Source organism: Hevea brasiliensis, chromosome 11, assembly GCF_030052815.1.
Source record: "Hevea brasiliensis isolate MT/VB/25A 57/8 chromosome 11, ASM3005281v1, whole genome shotgun sequence".
Lineage (NCBI taxonomy): Eukaryota > Viridiplantae > Streptophyta > Magnoliopsida > Malpighiales > Euphorbiaceae > Hevea > Hevea brasiliensis.
In genome coordinates this window covers 5441189-5464547 of record NC_079503.1, presented here as the reverse complement: position 1 = coordinate 5464547, position 23359 = coordinate 5441189, and the positions used below count along the sequence as shown (strand labels likewise).

The following is a 23359-nucleotide window of genomic DNA, read 5'->3' as shown; positions in this document are numbered from 1 at the left end:
GTCCTCATCAATGGGCGATGCCAAATCATCAGCAATTGGTAAAGCCTCTCTTTATAATGGGCAAAGCCATTCTCCATAGGCAAAGCCAAGTTCTCCACTATTCTCTTATTTATAGTGTTGATTCCCTCAATCATAATCTAATTAGGAGTCTCACTCAATTTAAAAATAACACTTAAATAGAAGTTTTACTCTATATAGGATATACCTCCATCTTACTAAGAAATATTTTTTTCCATTCAAATTACGAAAAAATATTCTAAATCAATTAGGATTTTAGATCATAAATCTAATAATATTATATATTATCGACTACATTAATGATAAAAAAAAAATTATATCCTATTTAATTAATATATTCCCATTTTCATAAATTTATTAATTATAATATATAATTTTTTATAAAATATTATCGAATGGAATATGTATTAATTTCTAAATCTTCTCTATAAATGATTTTTAAATTAATAAATATTTTTTAAATAAAATTAACTAAATTAGTATTTAATTTAATTTAATTAATTAAATTAACATTGACATATAATAATTATAGATTATTTAATATTTAAGAGAGAGAGAGAGAGAGAGAGAGAGAAAAAAGAAGAAGAAGTTAAGGGCATTGAATGAATTCACTGTGTGGATACCTTCAGGGGTGTAATTGAAAATTGTGAGCTTCGAATTTGGCAAAAGGAAGAGAATGCCCCATTCGAATTCATCATCCTCACCCGGTTTTTAAATGCAGAATTACAACCTCCTTGAGCCGCGTGACACCGGACGGAAGATATTCCCTTCCGTGCGAATATTTGCCACTTGCTCCGGTGAACAAATGTAACCTGACGTCTCTTGCTACGTGGAAGCGGTATCAGTCACATGTGTGTGGTGGATGAAACGTTCTAGCTCGCCAACAAATAGAAACACGTCATCACCTCTTAATCTGCCGGTCCAGTCATCAACCTCTGAAAGGAGAAAATAAAATAGAAAGGAGATTAAATGTCCAGTCATTAGTGTATAAAACAATTAAGTTTCCACGTCATCGACGCCTGACATTAAATTAATTTACAAGAAAAATATAAAAATAAAAAATAAAAATAAAAATATATTAAATAATTTTACGATCTATATATATATATATATATAATTTATTAGGACACGTTGTTAAGGACATTCAAAGAGTCATTAGAAGACGATTTTGTCCCTAATCTGAATTAGAGAAGTAATGATTAGGCATTACTTAAAACAATTCTCTTGGACAGAGATCTGTGTCGTTATATATCTTTTCAAGCACCACCTTTCCTCCTTTGTCTCCCGCGTGTCTCTCTCAATAGCAAGGAAGAAGAAGAAGAAAAAGAAGACGAAGAAAACGAATAAGAAGAAGATGTCTAGCAATGAAGACCCTGTTGAGGATGTAGTTTCCAATGGAGATTCATTTCAGAAAGTGAAGCAGAGGCTCAAGGATCGATCTAAGGTGCACTCAATCTCTGCCTTTTTTTTGTTTGATTGGTTCGTTTGCCTCTGTTTGGTTTTCTTGATCTTTGTAGGTTTGGTTTGTGTACAGAAAGTGGCTCAAACCAAGGAAATGTTATCAAAACAAGCGAATCAGACCAAGGAGATCTTATCTAAACAGGCAGTTAAGATCGCAAAACAAGCAGAGGAACATCAGAGCTTCCTTAGTAAGGTTGGCCCTTTCTTTGGTATTGTATGATTACTTTTAATGGATTTTTTTTTTGGTGAATTCATGTCGGTTATAGATATGTCCTTCTATAGTTGTGCCCCTAGTGTTTGATTTTACGAGCGTGTTAAAGCTTTTGGATTTATTTTTTTTTTTCTTTTTTTATTCTTGTGTTTAGGTGACTCATCTTCTTGGTGTTCTTGGTTTTGGGGGATTTTGCTTCCTTCTGGGTGCAAGTGAGTATACTGTTTATTGATGGAATGATTAGTACAATTATAGTAAAGAATTTTAACTTTTCTTGCTTGCCTATTAATGTTCTTTGTGCAGGGCCTCAGGATATTCCTTATGTATACTGTTTGTTTTATGTCATATTTGTTCCTCTTCGGTGGATATACTATAGATTCAAGAAATGGCATTATTATCTTCTGGTAAGCTTTGTGGTCGTCTAGTTTCTCTTTATAGGTACATGAATTGTTTTGTTCAAATATGTGGCAATGCATGCTGTACAGATTTTAGGAATCATTTGTTTGAGTTACACGATTGATATGTTTGGTAACTTCCAGATCACTGCAACATAAGGTTAAGGTGATGCATCATGTATTAGAAAATAGATAATATGACCTCACAGATAGAGTAAAATGGTAACACAGGATATATGTTGCATGGTCCCAAATACATGAGATGGAAAATTGCTAAGTTTCAAAGAACAATGGACTTCATATGATGTAAAATGTAATATTACCACTATATCCTGTTCAAAGCATGGTGGAAGCTTTAATCAATTCGCTGTGCTCTGAATTTTGAGTATGCATGTCACAGTAGTATAGATCTTTCAGAACATTTGAATACCTGTCACTAAAAAGTTTTTCTGCTTGTACCACTTCCCTATCATCTAAAATTGAGAAATAAGAAAAGTAACATAGTTGTTCTTGCATTTCAGGACTTCTGTTATTATGCCAATACAATATTCTTGGTCGACCTTCTTTTATATCCAAAGGATGAAAAGCTTTTCATGATTTGCTTCTCATTTGCTGAAGTAAGAAAATAGTCCTGGGGTAGCGTATATTTTTCATTTGATGGATGATTTATCTTATCCTCTTTTGACTTTTTAAAATGATGTTGTAGGGGCCATTAGCATGGGCATTGATTGTTTGGCGTTGTAGCTTGGTTTTTAGTTCTGTTGACAAGCTTGTCAGTGTCCTTATTCATCTTTTGCCTGGTGAGTTGGTATTTCCTCTATTGAGTGACTTAAATGTCCCTTAGAACAATATGAATATTTTATTTTTTGGAAAAGGATCTAGTTTTTTTTTGGAGGGAAAGGGATTATTCAAGATCAATGTCTGTTAAATGTCGCATGACTTCTCAAGAGGGTTAAATTGTGCATGTATTGTAATTGGATTGTTCATAAGCTAGTGATAAATATAATTCTTCTGAGTTTGAAGCTAATCGTTTTTGCATATTTTGAGGGAGGAGCATATAATTCACTCTTTGATTCTTAAATCAAAATCTTCCTATTGTCCAGCCAAACTTACTGTTATGATCCTGTATCAAATCATGTTAGGTTTGGCTCCCTAGTGCCTATCTTAAGAGTTGTCTGTCTGTTGCTAAGATCTATGCAATTCTTCAGCAAATTTTAATTCCTACCCTTAGGTGTCATTTTGAGTAAGAAGTTTATACTGCATAGGTACTTGGGGTGACTAGTGTTCTACATCAATGCTGAAGAATCTGATTTCCGTGTTGGTTGATGAATGATGTTTGGACTATAGCTGCTTTTGCAGACTCATAGAGAGATTTCCAAACTAAAAGGAAAAAGGGAATAAAGAAGCGCATAAATAAAATGGTCTGATTGATGTTAAATGCTGGTTTTGTACACAGAAAAATTGGGGAGAGTGACCCTGGCAATGTTCACCAAGCCCAAAGCATGCTTGCAAGTTGCTGTATGTTTTTGTGTTGTGACCTTAGGTCGATCACTGATATAAACTCTAAAATTTAATGCTTTACTGTCAGGCTGATATGCTCCACTGATCAGGCTAACTGTTACATTATCAATAAAATAAGAGGAAAAATGTAAGAAATGACAATTGTTCTCAGAGTTGAACTGAAAATTGAGTTTTTGATAGTCTTTTACAGTGTGCCAAAGCAGGTCTTTATGTTTCATTTAGAAAGGAGCATTTGCATGGGCCTCAACGTAAAAGTTCAATTTTTCTAAATAATTCATTTCACAATCATTTTATAATGATGATTCTAGAGAGTATAGCAAATCGCAACCTTTATCAATGTTATTTTTCATGGATAGTGAGTGGACTGAGAGTGGAAGGGCAAGACCCACGTTTTATAGTATATGTCTTTCATTCAATTGTCAATAACTTCAAGAATTCCCAGTTTCTGACGGAATAGTTTTCTTTCAGGTTTAGTTTTCTTCACTATAAGGTGGTGGAATCCAGCAACCTTTGAAGCCATGCATCCTGAAGGAACGTCGCAAAGAGCATCATGGCCATATGTAGTAGAAGACAAATCCTTCCTGTTAACTTGGCTGTTCTGGGTGCCCCTAGTTGCTTATACCCTGTGGCAAGTTCTCTATTTCCTCATTGTCAATGTCCTACGTCGGCAGAGGCTACTAAGAGATCCTGAAGTCATGACTTCTTACAGGTTCTGAACTCTCCCTCTTTCCACTAATAATATGTGTACATGTTACATTTCATTGATTTTTTACTACCTTGTTTACCTTGTCTTCTTTTCTTTTCATTGATTTCCATCAGGGAGCTCTCAAAAAAGGCGCAAAAGGCCAACAATATATGGTGGCGTTTAAGCGGTTTGCTTGGGGATCAGAATCGCATGTTCATGTATATTCTGTTGCAAGCTATATTTACCGTGGCAACTATGGGGCTGACTGTCCCTATCTTTATGTCCTATGAACTGCATGCGGTTTTCCAAATACTCAAGGTTTCTGCAGCTGTATGGAATGGAGGAAGCTTTCTGCTAGATGTAATGCCAAGACAGGTGATTCTCAAAGAGAAGAAGAAATCAGAGATGCAGGCAGCACCTACCCAGCAAGACCAATGCCCAAATGTGATGGAGAATACAATGATCATTGATTCTGATGGAGTGGGATGCACCGAGTCCTAATGCCCGTGTGTCAATAGTTTTCTGACAATTGTAACAGACATGTCTTACTCTGTAGAACTTTCCATGTCCAAAAAGTAGCGGCATTAGCTCTCAATAGTTTAAATTGTGTTAGTGCTGAAAATGAAATTCAACAACTCTTTACCTTTGATGGGTCGCATAACATAGTTTTACTGAGAGAAGATTGCCATTTTTTTATTTCATTGTTGTGTACACGAAACTGAAATTTTCTGGGGCTAGAGTGAAAATTACGTCAATCTACAAGTCTTGATTTACTTTGATAACATGTCTATCAGATGAATGAGCAAGTGCTAACCAATAACCACGCATCTACTCCCACAAACAAGCTAAAAAACTTCTCGACAAAAGTAATTTCCGTATTATGGCGATGGCTCCATGCTTAAATTTGGCATGCAAGCAACATACTAATTCATTGCCTCAAGCTCCAGTAATATACTTCTACCACCTTCATTCAGAAATCTGACAATTCCAGTGCTCAGAATTATGTGCAAATGTGTTATTATTATTATTATTATTATTATTATTATTATTATTATTATTTCATCATATTTGCTTCTGGAATTTCAAGCACTCAGAAAAGAGAGCACCTGAAATCAGGAACAAAAAGTGGGGGGAAAAAAATGACGAATACATACAAATTTTTTTCTTGTACAAACAATTGCCTATAAAATGCGGCAGAAATCATTTACACTCAAAAACCACTAATCCTCAAAACCCAACAAACTATATAGAAGCAGCCTGGCTAAAAATAATAAAAAAATATGAACCAAGCCTGTTACAGGCATGAGAAAATATGAGGCATCATTGCCGCCTCCTTTGATTGCACATTATCACATTATCTGTGATACGGCATCTTAACAAATACCCCTCTTGTTTACATAACGCGAGGGAAAGAGTGATTGACCTGGACACCAAAGATGGTAGCCTGAGACTGATGCAAATTATAATATACACATGGATGGTGATAAAATAATGAGGGTATATGCGCAGGTCTTAGCTTGTTCTTGCACAGGGCGTACCATGGACATCCATGAGAACAAGGTTCCGGTACAGGGGTTGAACATGAACATCACTCGGAGCGTGGAAGCAAGAACCCAAAACCAGAGTTTTCACGAATTAATGGCGGAGGATCTATGTCAGCTATTTCTACTTGTTGCATTGACTTGGAGATGTCATCCACAGTGAATGGGATGCTGGACAGGTTTAAATCGCAACTAAAATTAGTCCTATTTTGAATGCAACTGCTATTAAATATGGAATGCACAGTTAAAAATGCTACCTTGAGTCATCATCTAACAGAAAAGAACTGCTGACAGCATTGTTTGAGTCCTCAGTCATCATAATTCTCATACTAGATATAACCTGTACAACCAAGTTGTTTAAGAATGCAAAAGCACAAACTAGAGCAGGAATTTAACACCAAAATCTAGGATGGATAAAAAAATTTTAACAATGCTCCACAGGCCACACAAATAAATACTATCATCACCAACTTTAGGGAAACTTACATCTGAAGATACACTATGCGTGCCATATTTGTCATCCCAGTACATGGTACTGATCCTATATAGTTGCTGTATGCTCAGCACCTGAAGAAGCATCAAGCAAATGATCAGTTGTGATTTTACAAGGAAAAAAACACAAACAGATGAACAGGAAATAAAATCCAGCATTAAAAAGTAAGTTGATTTAAAAAGATAAAGAGGTACTGACCGGACAAAGTTCTTTAGTAATTTCATTCAAGGTCTTCTTAGGCTTTTGATGTATGACCTGATTGCAATATTGAAAGAAAAAGTAGGTCAGCATACCATGCATATGATATTTACTAGTTAACAAGAGAAGCAATAGATATAAGTATTACTAGGAATCCAACAGCCTGTCTTATATGCTTCAATTCATCCCATGCAGAGCCCGCAAACTGAAAAGAAAGAAGATGTTAGGTATATATGTGATAAACCTGTAGGGGATAAAGGTCAGGAAGAATGTTGAATGCTCACTTCTGCAGTTGCCTCATGGCACCACTGCTCTAATTCAGCCAAACCTGCTTTCACATATTCTCCGTTACTGAATGAGCAACACTCACGCCGCAAAAGAAGACTGCAGAATGTATAAAAAAGAGGACATCAAGTAAATTGCACAAAAATGATAACCCTTTGCAGTGTCACATCATTGAATAAAAGAATGAAAAGAGACAGGAAGAGACATGAAGAGATAGGTTTTGACTGCATTTACCTATTGAATAACTGAACATTGATAAATGAGAATATCTGAGTGAACACTTTACGCATTAAGAAGGGAGGCACCTGCAAAATGGCATATCAGAGAGTGATATTTCTTCGAGAAGGAAGATCACAGTTGTTGACATTCTCTATGAAGAATTAGAACATTATATCAGTCATGACTCACATAGTTCGCCTTCATTATCATCAAATAACTGTTTAAGCTTTTAACAATGCTTTGCCAATGAGCGATTAAAGCTTGTTGAGCAACAGCGTTAGCCTGAGAGCGTCCTTTTACTAAACTTGCCCGGGAAGTTCTTGGTGCCTGCACTCATGTTCACAAGATAATAATCAACAAATGTGAATCCCAGAATTCATACATTCATGCATGTGGACGGACATCGAGAGAAAGGCAGTCCTAATCTCTAGTTCTTTCCTTTTCTCCCCCTCTTTTTAAAAATATCTAGGAGAGCAGTAGCAGTTAGTGTATGCACGAAGTAAATAAGCAGCTACCTGAATACATAAACCAAGCAATGGAGAGATCTCTTTCTTCAAATTGTCCCTGATCATTCCATATATCTTTTCAAGGAAGGCAGTAAGCTGTTGTTTAAACAGTAATGCTGGATACTTGGCCTCAACCTGTCGTAAATCGTCCAGTCTACTAAGTGCTCGACCATTAAGGAATGAGAGTCCAGCACTTTGAGGAGAAGCCCTTAGCCCCTAGAATCCATATAAACAATCAGAAGAAGAAGAAAAAGGAGAAGGTAAAATTTATAAGATTAGGAAAAAGAAAAGAAAAGATAAAGATAAATACTTACTTGAGACATCCTCCCAAAAAGAGAAGCTGATGCCGTTCTCCGCCGTTGTGGTGTTAAACTGGCTGCTCCACTTGCTTTGAGTGTGTGTTGGAGCAGCAGCAACAATGTGGATGAATTTGATAACCAATAGGCTAAGACATCATTGTTATCTGGGACCTTCAATAAAATGCAAATTTGTCAACATCAGTAATATATTCATGACTTGTTTGAGATGACAACAAAAATATAAAGGCAAATAGAGTTTGTCTGAGGCTAGAAAAAAAAAGGTAGATTAATCTCTGATGGGAACTTACCTCTATAGCTGAAGCTACTGTTTGGATAATACGATCAAACACGCTAGTCCTTTCAACTTCAAATGACCTCCAGTGAAGAAGACATTTGTATATGATGCAAGCAGCAACTGGTTTGCCTCCTGAGAATCCCAAGTTTTGTGATACACACTTGATCAGTAGATCCTGGTTCTCCTGTACCAGAAAAGCAGATTTCAGAAAACAAATTAGTAAGAGAGTATGAACTTCAGAGGCACCAGAATTTAACACTTCAAATAGAAGAAAAGAAATATTACATATCATTGGGGAAAATTGTTTCACGAATATTATCACCTTAAACATTTAACTAATTGTTCAATCAATTAAATACTTCATTTGTGAGCATATTAAAGCCGTTTACCTGCTGCTTTTCATTTAGAGATTTCTGTGGTTTTTCCTCAGATTCAGGTTCACGTGCATTTGATACAGCAACCATCATATCCTGAAACACATAATAGATGATAAAGGGTAATTTAAAATAAACCTACTATAATGATGACACTGCATTTTTTCCATTATCAAGAAAAGAAAAAAGCTCCTTACTAATGCTACCCTCGGTTCTCCATTTGCAACATTTCCATTCTCCGGGGTCCTCTGTAATTTAATAAATAACATAAATTTCTAAAAGCTTTTATGTAAAATGCATGGACAAATAACCAAAAATCCTATTCAAACCTGTAAAATTATTGATTTTGGCCGTCCAGACAAGGGTTTCCCTGTTGGTGAGATGGTTAGTGCTTGCTGACGAAGAACTTGATTCTCGGACTCTGAGTTGGAAAGTTTCTCCTCTAACCTGAAATATAAATAAACCTGCTTTTAGAACTTCTGAAGTTTAAGCAAACGAAAGCATCCATGCAGAGACAGAGAGAGCAAGCATATATGTACATGCTAAGTGTGGACAAAATCAAAATCATATGCAACACTAAAAATGATGAGGAAAATGTGTAATTGCAGACACACAAGCCGTCATCACAATGGTGAAGTTGTGGACGAACTCAAGTAACCAGAGAGGAGAGGGGAAGAATTGCATTGAATTAATTAGGCATAAGCCAATCACCAATAGTGCAACAACAAACAACAATTAAGCTTTAATCCAAAACTAGTTGGAGTCATTTATATAGATTCTTTTTTGCCATTCAGTTCTTTTTGAGACCAGTTCAACAATTAATTATACATATATATATTCCTTAGAATTCATATTGTTCCTTTTCACTAAGCATCAACAAACCTCTGCACTGATTCCTGAAGTTGATCCACCTTTTGCTGTGAATCTTCCAGTTTCTTGCTTAGTTCCGAGTTTCTGGCCTCAGCATCTTTACCTGCTTTCCTTGCTTCTTCTGCTGCCTGTCTTTCTGATAGCAGTGAAGCCTGGACAGCAAAAGAAATTCAAGTAGTACCAAAACAATCTCAAGGAGACTTATCACTAACATTTTTTTTAATACCGTAAAAAATTTTGATGCAAAGCAAACTGGTTTATTTATAGACTGATCCAGAAGGGGAAAAAAAAATCTAATCCACCATCATTCCCTGTGAAACTTGGGTATTAGCTCACCTATCCATAAAAAAATGCCTGGAATGCATTTTATGCAATATTTTAAGCAGTCAAACCAAAACAACTATTGAAACTCAGGAAATGTGAAATCCACAAGAAGGTTGAATTGTGTTTGAAACTTTGAAACATTCTGCAACCATTAGTTACCAAATTGATTACAGTTCTAGCCACTGCTAGTAGTGAAGACTCATAGCTTAATAAAGTTTCTCATAAGATCCCTTCAGTTTTATATGATTTTGTTAAGAACATCACTATCTTGTCCACAGAAATGATAGTAGGTTATAGACATTTGGGTAATATAACATGAACAGTGATAATCCATGTTAAAGTGCATACCTTCAAACTCTCCACCTCGGTCGTTAATTGTTCAACCTTTTCTGTATCTTGAACAAGAACAGGGGTCTCCTTAATGACCGGAGGTGCCTCTTCAATAGCTTTTCGAGCTGCCTCTCGTTCTTTGATAACTCTGGAATTTGCTTCTTCTACTTGTATTTGCATTGCATGCAAAGCATCCTGTAACTTGGCAATTTCTTGTGCCTTTTCCTCTTCCAAATCAGTCTGATTCGAATCAAAACAAAATGAAATGATAGTGCAGAGCAGTTTGCCATACTAGCATTTGTATAAAGTAAAATAAAGAAAGTACCCTCAATCTCTTCTCAAATTGCAACCGCCATGTCAGCTCTTCCACACGCTTCTCTAATTTGTCTTTTGCTTCTTTAAGAGCACCCGTTTCCCTTGCAGCCTGAAAAGTTAATCTAATCACTACCATGCACTAAAATCTAAGTGAAACAAAGCCATAATAAGGAATTTGATCAAACCATTTTAAGCTTTCTAAGCTCTCTCCGAGCAACTCTTCCCCTCCAGCCACATTGAGAAGCTAATGCAGCCTTCTGAAGCCTCTTATAATAAGAATATGCTATATGGCGACGCAATTGTGCCTAAAAGTCATCAACAGAATTAATAAAAGTAATTAATCATTTATAAATTTCAAAAGTGAAAAAGAAAATCAATCTGATTCCAATTATAGCAACAGAATTTTTAAAGAGTAATTGAGAAATCCATGGCTTCTTTTTCAATCATAAGAGAATATAATAAGAGGTGTGTAGATGAGACCTGGATAACAATTGCAGCTTTAGTTTGTTTTCTGAACCTGAATTCATCACGAGCAGTCATTGCCCTTAAGCCAGTCTGCAATGTGACTGCAGACAAATATAGAGTCAGGTAGGATTTCCTGGCAGTATATCGTCTGAAATTCCTCTGAATCTTCAAAGCTGCTGCTTCCCGCCGCAACTGCTCAAATATTTTGCGAGCCAATACACCTGGTTGTAGTTGCAAACAACAAAAAGATTATAATCTCAATCAGAATTTAAATGTATAAAAATAGTAAAGCAGTATTGGAACATGAATTCATGAAACAGGCAGAGGAAAAGGGGAGAAGGGGAGGGAGGGGGGGGGGACTATTTGCAAAAGTAGCTTTATAGATATTCCCTTTTGAAGTTAATTGAGTTGTTATTTTCTTGCACAGTTTTATCTCCTCCCCCCACCCCCCACACCACCCCCCCCCCCCCCCCCCCCTCCTCCCTCCTCTTCTTCTTTCCCCCTTTCTGTCTCCATCACACAGAAAATCTAATGTAAATGTGCATAGAACTTAGACACAAATACATGTACATCAACATGGCTGCACATTCAAGACAACCTACCATGCACATATGAAGATCTATATTTTGCCATTGGAAGATAGTGTCAATCACTTTATGTCTCAGCAATGGTGAATGGCTGATAATATTGAAAGGCAAAAAGACACAAACAATAATGTTTCAGAAAAAAAATAAGAAAAATACCCCGGCAATGAGATTGCAAGTGAATAGCAGCTTGCCGTAATGCAATAAACTCCTTGCGTGCAATATACGTGCGAATTTGTCTTTGAATGGTTCTAGCTGCATTTCCAAGCACCTCTGCTCTTCTTGCATCCAGTTCAGCCATCTGACCAGCTCTAAGGAAAACCTTTGTCTTGCCTATCTGTGAAACCAGCAATTTTGCACATGGTTTCATATTGCAGACTAAAATACTCCATTGGCAAGATGCAACACACAGATGAGACATTTATTATGAACAACATATAAGATGTGTGAAAAACATAGAGATTAGGCAATGGCAGGCTAGCCCCTATTAAGTAGCCCCGCACAAAGGGCTTCCAACAAAAAAAAAAGCCCATAGTTACGGAATTTTAGTGATAGGTATCACACACACAGAATTTGACAGCAGTTACCATTATAGTATTCAGTGAAGCAGTAGAAACTACTGAGGGGACCTATTTGGATTGGTGGGTGTGATTAGCCATTGGTGGTTGCAGTTAAGGGCTCAAACAACAAAGAAATCCAGATTTCAAAATTTAAACTAAAATTTTGAAATGTCAACTGCTAGATTTTGAAATCCATTTGCAATTAAAATATTTAATTACTGATAGTAATTAAACACTCCAAAGTAGCAATTGCCAGTAGGGGGTCCAAAAACCCACAGCTGGCCCCAGCCACTAACCCAAATACCCCTTCAATAACATTTTGATGAAGTTAAGACTGTTTAGTTGGGTATCCAACACCAAAGAGCCTGTAGTAAGGGACAAATGGGGACATAACTCCTTGGAACATCCGAAATTGCTCAGACCACAATGGGGCATGGCAACTGTTTCTTTAAAAGTTCACCACCCCTGCCCTCCCTTTCTCGCTTTCTGCCACTCACCCCATGAATATATGATAATCTGTCTCTGGCAACAAATATGAGGCGTAGCATAGGCAAGCGGCCACGTTTACAGTAAGATATGTCAACATGTCAAATAGCCAAGTGAAACAAATTTAAAATAAATTTACCACCCTTCTGATGTGTCTCATTATTCATTATACTCATGAGGCAGATCAAGTCAGGCTATGCCCCCTCGTACCAAGGATACTTCATTGCTGCTCCAAAGAGCATAATATGGAAAATTAGTTACAAAGAGAAAATTCCATTACCTGATAACCTTTCAATCCCATTTTATCCAGAATCATTTGGCAAGCAACCTTGTCATCATGACTACACAAAAGGCAGCGACAATTTGTCAGAGAAATAAAATGCTTTCAAAAAAATATACCAGAAGGTATCCTGAAAATTGTTCCACTTTGAATTATGACTTACTTTCCTTCCAAAACTTCCGGAGCAAGAACACCAAAACGGAGGAGAAACTCGTAGAATGTTCGTCTTGTAGGATATCCAGCACAGCTGATTCTAATTGCCTCTAGAACGCCCTAAATAATTTTACGAATATGAAAGAATAATATAAATCATGTTACTAAAATGGCCAGAATCATAAGCACAAACGTGAAATCTTGTAGGTTTTCAGAAAGAAGAATCACAAAGAAAAAGGTACAGTCTCATCATACTTACACCACAACGTAGTTGCTGGATAATGTTACCATTCTCAAAAATTGCAGGCTTGAGTACATTATTTGGCTTCACACATCTGATATAGTGGGGCTCAGTTGAACTCAAGGTCTCCATCAAAGATTGGAGTTGTAGCTGCAATTTTTAAACGCATCCCCATTGTCAACATACAATGTCTTCATGAATATAAGGAGTTTAAACAGCACAGGAAAAACAGTTCCTGTTAAGAGTTGGCATGTCTATTACTCTGATGTATGACTAATTCTACAATTACAACTAGACAAAGAGCATCATATTTAAAAAAGAGTACACATCCTTCTGGCAGTATTTTAGTGTTTCTTAAAATGATTTTGAAGTTATATCGTATTCCAAGTCCAACCTGCAACATGTCAGCTAAATCAAAATGTATTCCTTCGACAAGATAATCCCCATGGCACCCAAAAGAAGAAGGTTCAGACTTCTGAACCAAATCTATGGCCTTCTTCTTTTGTGTGCCGATGTGCATTTAAATGACACAGATTCACATGCAATGTCTTTGAAGTATTGTTTCACTCAACGCTCTGAAAAGAATCTAAAATGGAGAAATAAAGCAAAGAACTGCATTCACGCAATTTCAAATGATAAGCTACAAGGACATGACAGACTCCATTGTTACCCTTGTCTGGCCACAAGCCTCACATGTTAGGTCCAGATTTGCTGCCATTTTTTACCCGTTACAATATGCCATTCACAACTTGACAATCCATTACATCATTCATTCCCTCAAAGCAAATGCACAACTCACAGAGCCTTTGCATCACCAAAAACCTACTTCAATAAAGCTTTAATCCCAAACTAGTTGTACTAAGTTAATGTGGAACTGTCTCCTCCAATCCACCTGATTTACGGCCACATCTTCTGAAAGATCTAAGGAGTCAGGCCACCAAGTCCTTTATCTCTATTTCTCTCCATTCCATCTTAGGTTTGCTGCTCCATTTCTCATCCACCACTCTCCAATGCACTCAACCTTTTGACTAGTGCATTAGCTGGTCTACAATGTATGTGTCCTATTCATAGTTATTAAAGGCTCAAGGCGCACAAAGGCGCCAAGGGGTCCTGGAGCCTAGGCGCAAGGCCTCAAGGCGAAGGCGCAAGCCTAAGCAAGATAAGGAGCAAAAAATAAAAAATAAAAATAAAATAAATATGAATATGAATATTCTATCAAACTTCAAATAACATAAAACTAAAAATAATAATAACAAATAAGCATTCAAGTACTAAATTATTAAAACTTTAATAGTCTTTTAATCTTTCATAACTAAAGTTAAGAAATTATAAAATAACTATATCTTCTTCATCTTTTTCTACACCTTCATCCTCTTAATATTCATCTTCAAAATCAATATTTTCATCATTTTCCTCACCTTTAAGAACTAAAAGAGTATTAACTTTTTTTTTTTGAAAAAGATAATGAGTGGTAGTGTTGAAAATGAAAATATGAGAGGTTTGTAATCCTGAGTATGTTAGTTTGATGAGATTTTGGTGACTAGTTATCACCCACGATACTAATTTTGAAAACTTCTAGATCAACAAATTTCGAGTTGGGTGGTAGTACTTTTTGTCAATGGAAGTACTCGCCGAATGTAGAAATAAAAAAGGAGCGCCTTTCTAGCCTTGGGCCTGGAACAAGGTGTACGCCTAGGCGCATAAGGCGAGGGCCTAGTGAATATTGCCCGCCTTTCTCCTGTAGAGGCACTAGGACTGGAGCCTGGTGAGCCTGGAGCCTGAGTCGCGCCTTTAATAACTATGGTCCTATTAGAGTCCAAGTCCAATTGGGATTAAGAAGTATAATTAGTTTAGAAAGTTCAGTAGAATTTAAATTATATAGTTTAATAATTAGAGTCCCAAAATGACTATATTTTTTAGTGACTTATATATATGAGAAGTTGGTTGGCCTTTATATTGGGGAGAGCTTACAAAGTAAAGAGATGTATCAAATTCTGTTAGTTTTGTTTGTGTTATTTGTGAGAATGGCAAAAATAATTAGTAGTTGTAATTATTTTTCCTTGATAGTGAATCTGTTTGGTGCAATAGGCTTAGGCCGAACTATGTTAAATTTTGTGTTTTTTATTTTCTGTGGGTATGATTTTTTTACAACAAGTAATATCAGAGTTATGATTCAAAATGATGAACACAAAATTTGAGCAGAGCCATTCGAAAGGAAAAATAATTTCAGTCTGCGGCAAAGCACAGTGAAGGATATCGTTGTACAACAAGGATTAATTAAAGCGTTAAACGAAAAGTAATCGGCGATCATGAAAGATAATGATTAAGAGGAGCTTCAATAAAAGGCGGTGAGTACGATTAGATTGACGTTAGTCCCTAATGTGAAGTATAATATTTTGGACAAGATTTCACCAGTAGTTCTGTGGAAGAAATTGGAGAGATTGTACATTTCAAAGTTACTCACAAATCGCTTATACTTGAAGAAGGAGTTGTACCAACTCAAAATGGATGAAGTTACTAAAGTGAAGGATCACCTTAATGTTTTTAATAAATTAATTACTCAATTGACTAGTATTTGTATGAAGGTTGATGATGAAGACAAAGCCCTCTTACTTCTAACCTCTCTCACAATCTTATAAAAGCTTGGTGATAATCCTAACAATTGGGAATAAGACTTTGAAGGTGGACGAGATTATTGCAGTTATCTTGGATGATAAAAAGTTAAGAAAACAGATAGTGACAATGAAGGTAAAGCTTTTGTGGCTGGTCCTGGTTGTGGTAGAAGCAATCCACGTGGAAACAGTTGGAGAAAGTAGATCGAGCTCGAGACCACGAGTAGACTTTGAAGATAGAGAATGTTACTAATATCATGAAAAGGATCACATTCAATACTATTATATGAAGATGAAAGAAGATCTTACAGAATTTAAACAATTTAATAAGAGTCGCAGAAAATAAAAAGAAGAAATTACTGGAATTGCAATTGATGATGGTGCCGACGGTGAATACTTGAATGCGAATGATGATAAGGAAAAGGCAAAAGATCCATTACAAGATGAGTGGTTAATGGATTCTGTTTGCCCATTCCATATTTCCTTAAAGAATGAGTGATTTGATTTGATTGAAGAAAAGAAAGGAGAGAAAGTGAAGCTAGACAATGAGAACAAGTTGCAAGTTAAAAGTGTTGGAAAAGTGAAGATCAAACTACATGGCAATCGTGTGAAATTGTTAGATGAAGTAAGGTATGTTTCTAAATTTGAAAAGAACTTAATTTTCTTGGGTAAGCTGGATTCTTTGGGTTATGAGTATTCAATTCATGGTGAATCATAAAAGTTAGCCAAGGTGCTCTTGTGATCATGAAGGGTAAAAAGATTGGTGCAAAGAATCTTTACAAATTGAAAGAAAGCACATTGATTGGAAGAATGCAAGTTAAGGCAAGAGTCAACATCAATAATTAAGAGTGCAAGGAAACACCCAAGAGAAAATTGACATTTGCAGAAATTGTGAAGACTAATTCCATTTTTCTTGGAGGTGGCGATTATTAGAGTCCAAGTCTAATTGAAATTAGAAAGTACAATTAGTTTAGAAAATTTAATAGAATTTAAATTATGAAGATTAATAATTAGAGCCTCAAAAGAACTATATTTTTTAGTGGCTTATATATATGAGTAGTTGGTTGACTTTGTATTTGAGAGAGCTCACCAAGTGGAGAAGTACGTCAAATTCCATGAGTTTTATTTGAATGATTTGTGAGGGTGAGAAAAATAGTTAGTGGTTGCAATTATTTTTCCGAATTTTCTTGGTAGAGTAGGTTTACGCTGAATCACGTAAAATTTTGTATTATTTATTTTGTGTGGATGTGTTTTTTCACAACATGTTCAAACCATCTCAAACTCCCTTCTCTAAACTTTTCTTCGATAGAAGCTATCACATCTTCAGGTGAATATATTCACTACTTATCTGGTTCATTCTTGTATTTCACATATATCTCATTTTTTCTCAATATCAGCCACTTCACCAATCACCTAAATGCTATAAATTTTCAATAAGTGCTGCATACATTTACATTCAGAAGAAGCTCTTCTTCTTCTTTTTGAGAGCTAACAACTGCCATGTAGAACCAGGGTTGTATATGCTTGAAGGCATTTGTTGGAACATTTTCTCAGCTTTCCACAGCCTTGGACCACAAGTTTTGATCCAAAACAACAGGCATAACCAACGAGCTCTTATCTTCATCAAATAAATTAATTAATGAAAATAGTTTCTCTTCTAGGAAGACTGAGAAGAAAGTAAATCTTTACTACCTTAAAGCGTGACCCAATGGAAGAAAATTTAGAGGATTTTGATGATTCCTCTGGAAGTGGAGGAAAGAGATCAGCCACAAAGGAGCACTTCGAGGCCGTCAGAAGATCCTGGTGTTCTGCCACTACATAATCTTTGTTCTTGTCAAGGAATTGATCGGCCAGATAAGTTACCTGGATTAAACATGAAGCATTTTAGCATATATTGAAGTTGAAACAAATTGAACAAAAATTTATAAGAAAAATGTGTTTACCTCCCCTGCATAGTGCGATATGGTAAAACTAGTACGAGAAAGCTTGGGTTTGATAAATCGCTTGTTGTTTTTAAATGTCTGGTACAACTTCTGAGCAAAAGTTTCATGCGTCGATTTAGGAAACATGCTGTATGAAGCATTTAAGCACACTTGAGTCAATTCTTAAAACATACAATAATAAGTAGCAACATGTAGTGTGGATTCTGTGAAGTGTGATCACCAAAATAAATATAGCAACTATCTAAGTCCTGAGGAATATAAAAAAATTAGATCAAGCAAAATCAAATGAGGGCTATACCAGGCTTCATCTAGAAGTGCTATAATTCCCCCAGGTTTCTGCAAAATATTGAAGAGAACAGTTTGAATATCTTGACCATGCATCAGAAGTATAAGGCAAGTGCACATATAAATAAAAAAAGAATATATATGTATATATATATATATATATATATATATTGTAATGAGCTTCACAGTGCTCCACAAAGCATATTATTCTTCAAACAAATGAGAAAAGCACTGGTCAAGCATATAAGACCTTCTCAATCAGATCTAGCACATCTTGGTTATCAACAAATTCTATGTAGCTCCAATTTATTTCTTCTTTTGTATATTCTTCCTGCTCCATTTTAAAGACATGCTGCATACATACAATCACCATACAGTCAAATTCAGCAAAGCCAATGTCACCACAAATTAGTGACCAGGGACAATGCAAGGCACCAAACCTGATTGAAATGCTGCTGCAGTTTTTCATTTGTAAAATTTATGCAAAACTGCTCAAAACTGTATAGAAAGGCAAAATAGTGAACATTAAGGAAAAATGTTGTATAGCAAATAACATCTAAAGTTAAAGACTTACCTGTTTTGCCAGGGGGAAAAAAAAAGGAGGCTTACCTATTGAACTTAAAACTTTCAAAACCATATATATCCAGAACTCCAATTAATTGTTTTGAGTTGGGATCCTGCCCAATTGAACTATTAATTTTATCCACAAGCCTGCAAAAAATTTTTAAAAGGAGCTCATTAAAACAAAATGTACGCAAATATGATTTTGAACATTTAAAGATTCAGTAGCCCCCCTTTTTTTTTTAATTGTTGTTAATGATCCTTTCACACAGTGAATATGCTACAAATGTGATCACAGACACGCACACACACAGAGAACAAGAATGGATACTTTACCAATCAAACAAACGGGAATAAATAGTTTTAGCCAAGGCATCCCTGCTAACCACTGCAGCAACAGGATCAAGAGTCCTTGTGATAATCTCTTCTGGAGTTACCATAACACGTTTTATCAGTGCATCTTCCAAGCTCTTGGCATCACACCTACAGTACAACATAATTGGCATATATGGTTCAAATAATCATACAGAACAAAATCACTTAAATGCATCAGAAACAGGAAAAGATTAAATAAGCTATACTTGAGCAGCTCTGCTGTCATATTAAGATGAAATCTAGATTTGTCATCCTTGATAACAGAAGAGTCTATCTCCACTCCCTTTGCAAATTCAATGTTTCCAAGATGCAGAATTGCAGCTACAACCCTAAAAATAGCTTCCTAAAAAGACATAATATAAAAGTTGTGAGTGCAGTAGCATGTAGACTACAATTCTTAGAAAACAATTAAAATCTAACCTGTGATTCTTCACCGATGCCAACTACATCCATTGCCCTTCTAGTTGCAAGATATTCCTCAGCATCATTTACTCCATCCAGCTGATAGCAGTTGGATTGGTTCAAGTAATGGAAAGACTTAGGGTATTCCAACTTGTACTTCTCTCTTTCCTAAAAATCCAAGGGCCAATAACAGTTACATTTACAAAAAGAGGCACAGGCAGTACGAAATACAACTGGAGTCAGGACATATTTCAATACAAAGTGCAAAGAATCAATACCTCAGGTGGAGCTGCACAAAGAAGGTAGAAACAATGATAGTTTCTTTCAGGATCAGAAATTTGGCAAACCCGAGACCTCTCAAGCAAATAAGTTCGTATAGCTGCCCCGGAAATCCTCCCATTCTTGTCAAATTGGATCTCAACAAATTTACCAAAGCGACTGCATTTGATACCAAGATGAATATAAAAAAATGGTTGACTAAGCTCCTTGAAGTGAATAAGCTCATTCACACAACAGTTTGAACAATAACACTAATGAATTCAAGGAAATAATGTCTCAAAACAGGAGGGAGCAAAAAATAATGATGGGTAAGAAACAAGGAAAAGAACAGTTAATGGCACAACCATGAAGTGACTCCTGGGTTCATCTAAGTCGACCAGAAAAATCAGTTACAGCTGAAAAATAAAACATCAATGGCATTGCTCATATTTATGTTCTATATGCATTTATTTCATCATTCAAAAGATGAGAAGAAGAGGACACGCAAAGGACTACATTCAACCTTCTGAACGTTACAACCAATCAATCAAGAGAGAACTCTTAAGCCTTGAGGAAAAAGAATTTAATTCCTATATAATCTCTTCATTGGCTAACTTGTTCAACTCCTTTTGCAGTTCAACCTCCAAATCAGACTGCATATAACATTAATATTTTTAATACATTTGTCAAAGAGTAAAATGGTAGTTACCTTGAGTTGTTGTTCCTAACAGTTTTGGCATTGCCAAATGCTTCAAGAACTGGATTGGACTGCAAATTTAAATGGACCAGAAACCCCATATCAGAGAACAATTCCCATTTAATAAAAGATACTGGATCTATAACAATTTGCAGATCTGTAGACTTTAGGAAGAGGTGGGAAAGCTCTTCATCTTACTTCTAGAACTTGCTGTTCAACAGTTCGCCCTTCCACCCCAGCCCGACCACCCAAGTGTGCAAGATATCGCATGAGCATCTTTGTTGTCTCAGTCTTACCAGCACCACTTTCTCCACTAACTAGAATTGAGTTGCTCTTTCCCTCATTGATCATTGCCCTGTGCAAGCAAAGCAGAAAGTTCAGCACAAGCATGGCAGGAAAAAATAAGATCTAATTAATATTACCTGTATGCAACATCTGCAACTGCAAAAACATGAGGGCTTAGCTCCCCAAATTGAGCACCTTTATATTGTTCCATCATGTGAGTATCATACAGATGAGGTAATCTTTGAAATGGGTTTATAGCAATCAGTATATTTCCAGTGTACGTCTGTAAAACATAAAAGGGACATCTTATCAACAGTTCAAACAATGAAAGGTATTTTACTGAATTGGGAGCTTTATTGATGCAATATTTACTTCAGCACATAAATTGAGAAATAAAAATCTGAAAGTATTCTTACATAGATTTCATTAAGTTCATATCTGGTAGCCAAGTTATGCAAAACTCCAGGTTCATGCAAATATGACAACTTTGTCATGTCATCTACACCCCCTGGAGGAGCTTCAGTATCCTTGGGGAACACTTTGGATATATTTGCAACAACCTGAAAAGTTATTCAATTTTACAGTCATGAGACTATAAACTATAAAAATTAATTTGAAAGAGAGAGTTGGAAAAGAAGCCAAATCTCAACCAAGATTAAAATTGAAGTTGCCAATTGACACTTGGTAATCGCTATGCATTTTTGTTACAGGTAAATTCAATACTTGAGATTGTAGATTCAAATTTACAGAGTAAATGATAAACACAGTAATTAATACACTCATAGATCCACGTAATGCAAATAAAACAACAAAATGAGTCTGCAATGTCCGAACTCACTGTTTTCCCATTTGTGGTACGAACACGAACTTCTTCACCGTTTATTTTAAAAACTTCACCATCTATCCATGCCTCTGCTGCATCTTCAACCCATACATGAGAACCTACTATAATGTTCACTGGTGCGGCCTGAAAATAAAAAATCATATTAGACACATAAAGAGAATGAAAGGTGAATCTTTGAACAAGAATAGGATTTGATCTGAGAAGTGTTTAGACAGTGAACTGAATACGTAGAGCATGTAACTGTCGGAGCCATTTGTAATGTTTCCTACCAAAGGTTGAAAAGTATTATGAAGATGCAATCACACAAAGAAGGATCACCAGAAACCAATTAAGGCAATTCATTTTCTAAACAGAAAGACAATATTCACATGCTCCAATGATATAATCACATGAACAGAATATTTGCCTTGTAAAAATTCATAAATAACTTTTGGGAAATTCCACATTGAAAATATACATAGTAAAAGGGCATAATATAAATGGTTGAGTTGTAACATTGAATTGACTAGTCATTTTGATGTATAAGCAGCTCAATCACTTATATACGCATGTATTAAAAACAAATTAATATGTAATATGCCCAGCGCTCTCTCTGAATTTAACAATAACCATAACTAGATGCTGTTAGAAAGAAAAAAATATATAATTATGGCTGCATTTCAGATTGATGTTTGTGGCATATCCAGTATAAAATGCATCCACTGAAGAAGTAACAAAGAGTTACTACTCATATTATGGAATCACCTAGAACTATAAAGGGAAGGGGGGAAGGAGAAGAAGGATAGAGAGAGAGAGAGAGAGAGAGAGAGAGAGATAGAGTAGGGAACAACAAGAAAGAGAATGTGGCAATTTCTTGATTTTGGCAATGAAAACATCGCCACAAATATACCATAACATTCTTTTAAGTATTTCTACAATTGAATAACAGCTGAGAAGCTGACTGTGAAGTAAACATCAGCAGTCAGCATTGCAGAACAAACTTCCCAATTCCCAAACAGAACTACTCACCAAGTTTCAGCTTTCTGAGGCTAGAAACAGTAATTAGGTGGGTATACCGTTATGGTACCACCATACAACGAAAAAACAAAAAATGCTAGTTTGCCCGACTAACCTTACTACTTGATACTTTATCTAAATCTTAAGTTGCGATACGCAAAAACCAATAGTATTAAAAAATGAAACTGCCATCTAATTTTCTAGTTGCCATTCTCCATGTCCTTGGTAAAAGATAGTTCAAAGCTATTCAAAATCTACAATTCTCGCATCTCATATGCCATATCCTCTCATCTAGTAATGCAAGTTATCAAACAGGCTCGAATTGAAACATAACCCATACTTTCTAATCCATAAAATTCACCCAAGAAAAAAGTCAAAATCCAAAAATAAAGAGGCGCAGTTTGCCATGAGCTCAACACACAAAGTTCATATTCATTATCACAGAAGCAAATAATAACAATGGATTAAACTCAACAAATCAACAAGAGTAGAAGAAATCAGGCAATAAAAAATTGAAAAAATAAGAAATGTTCCCATATCTTAAAATTACCATGGCGATCCAACACTGCGATCTTCTTTCTCTTTCAACTCATTAGAAGAAAGACCAAGTCGACGCGAAATGAGACTCAGTGAGACGGATCGGGAAGAATAAGACTCGGTAGGTTTTGTCTTTGTGAGTTCCAACGCTAGAACTTCCCTTCTTCTTCGTCTTCGACCGACAAAAAAGAAAGCGGCGGTTGAATTGAATTTGAGCTGGAGAAGAAGATGATAACCAGAAGCAAACAAAAGTTTTTTACGGATTTTGCCCCTTTTCAAAGCTTTTTTTTTTTTCTTTCTTTTTTTAAATTTAAATTAATCTCCTTCAAAAACGAGGTTAAGGAAGCTCATATATACCAAAAAGCAGGCGCTAACCTCTAAGCTCCCTCTTCTTCACTGTCTAAAATTCTCTCTTACTGGTCAAGTGGGGTCCAAGCAGGCAGGAGGCTAGTTGG

At 35.9% G+C, this 23359-nt stretch overlaps 2 protein-coding genes across 2 annotated transcripts; one reads left to right on the top strand and one right to left on the bottom strand.

The window, feature by feature from the left end:
- The first annotated feature begins 1198 nt into the window (after positions 1-1198).
- LOC110633604 (glycerophosphocholine acyltransferase 1) lies at positions 1199-4938 on the top strand. Its single transcript, XM_021782275.2, has 8 exons — positions 1199-1462; positions 1553-1672; positions 1845-1902; positions 1994-2094; positions 2607-2702; positions 2792-2885; positions 4075-4315; positions 4426-4938. The coding sequence occupies exons 1-8, from the start codon at positions 1214-1216 to the stop codon at positions 4790-4792; spliced, it is 1326 nt and encodes a 441-aa protein (XP_021637967.2). The 5' UTR covers positions 1199-1213; the 3' UTR covers positions 4793-4938.
- Positions 4939-5438: 500 nt separating this feature from the next.
- On the bottom strand, positions 5439-23241 carry LOC110633605 (myosin-17). Its single transcript, XM_058129739.1, has 39 exons — positions 22918-23241; positions 21366-21494; positions 20944-21087; positions 20665-20810; positions 20441-20597; positions 20255-20313; positions 19566-19725; positions 19306-19455; positions 19092-19228; positions 18847-18993; positions 18559-18660; positions 18390-18447; positions 18200-18301; positions 17963-18000; positions 17665-17791; positions 17414-17584; positions 13128-13259; positions 12879-12988; positions 12716-12776; positions 11549-11726; positions 10821-11026; positions 10526-10645; positions 10351-10449; positions 10044-10265; positions 9384-9523; positions 8831-8948; positions 8699-8749; positions 8517-8597; positions 8141-8311; positions 7848-8003; positions 7543-7749; positions 7217-7354; positions 7043-7113; positions 6808-6907; positions 6672-6728; positions 6524-6580; positions 6319-6399; positions 6090-6172; positions 5439-6003 (listed from the first exon to the last, which is right to left on the bottom strand). The coding sequence occupies exons 1-39, from the start codon at positions 22918-22920 to the stop codon at positions 5880-5882; spliced, it is 4593 nt and encodes a 1530-aa protein (XP_057985722.1). The 5' UTR covers positions 22921-23241; the 3' UTR covers positions 5439-5879.
- Positions 23242-23359: the final 118 nt, after the last annotated feature.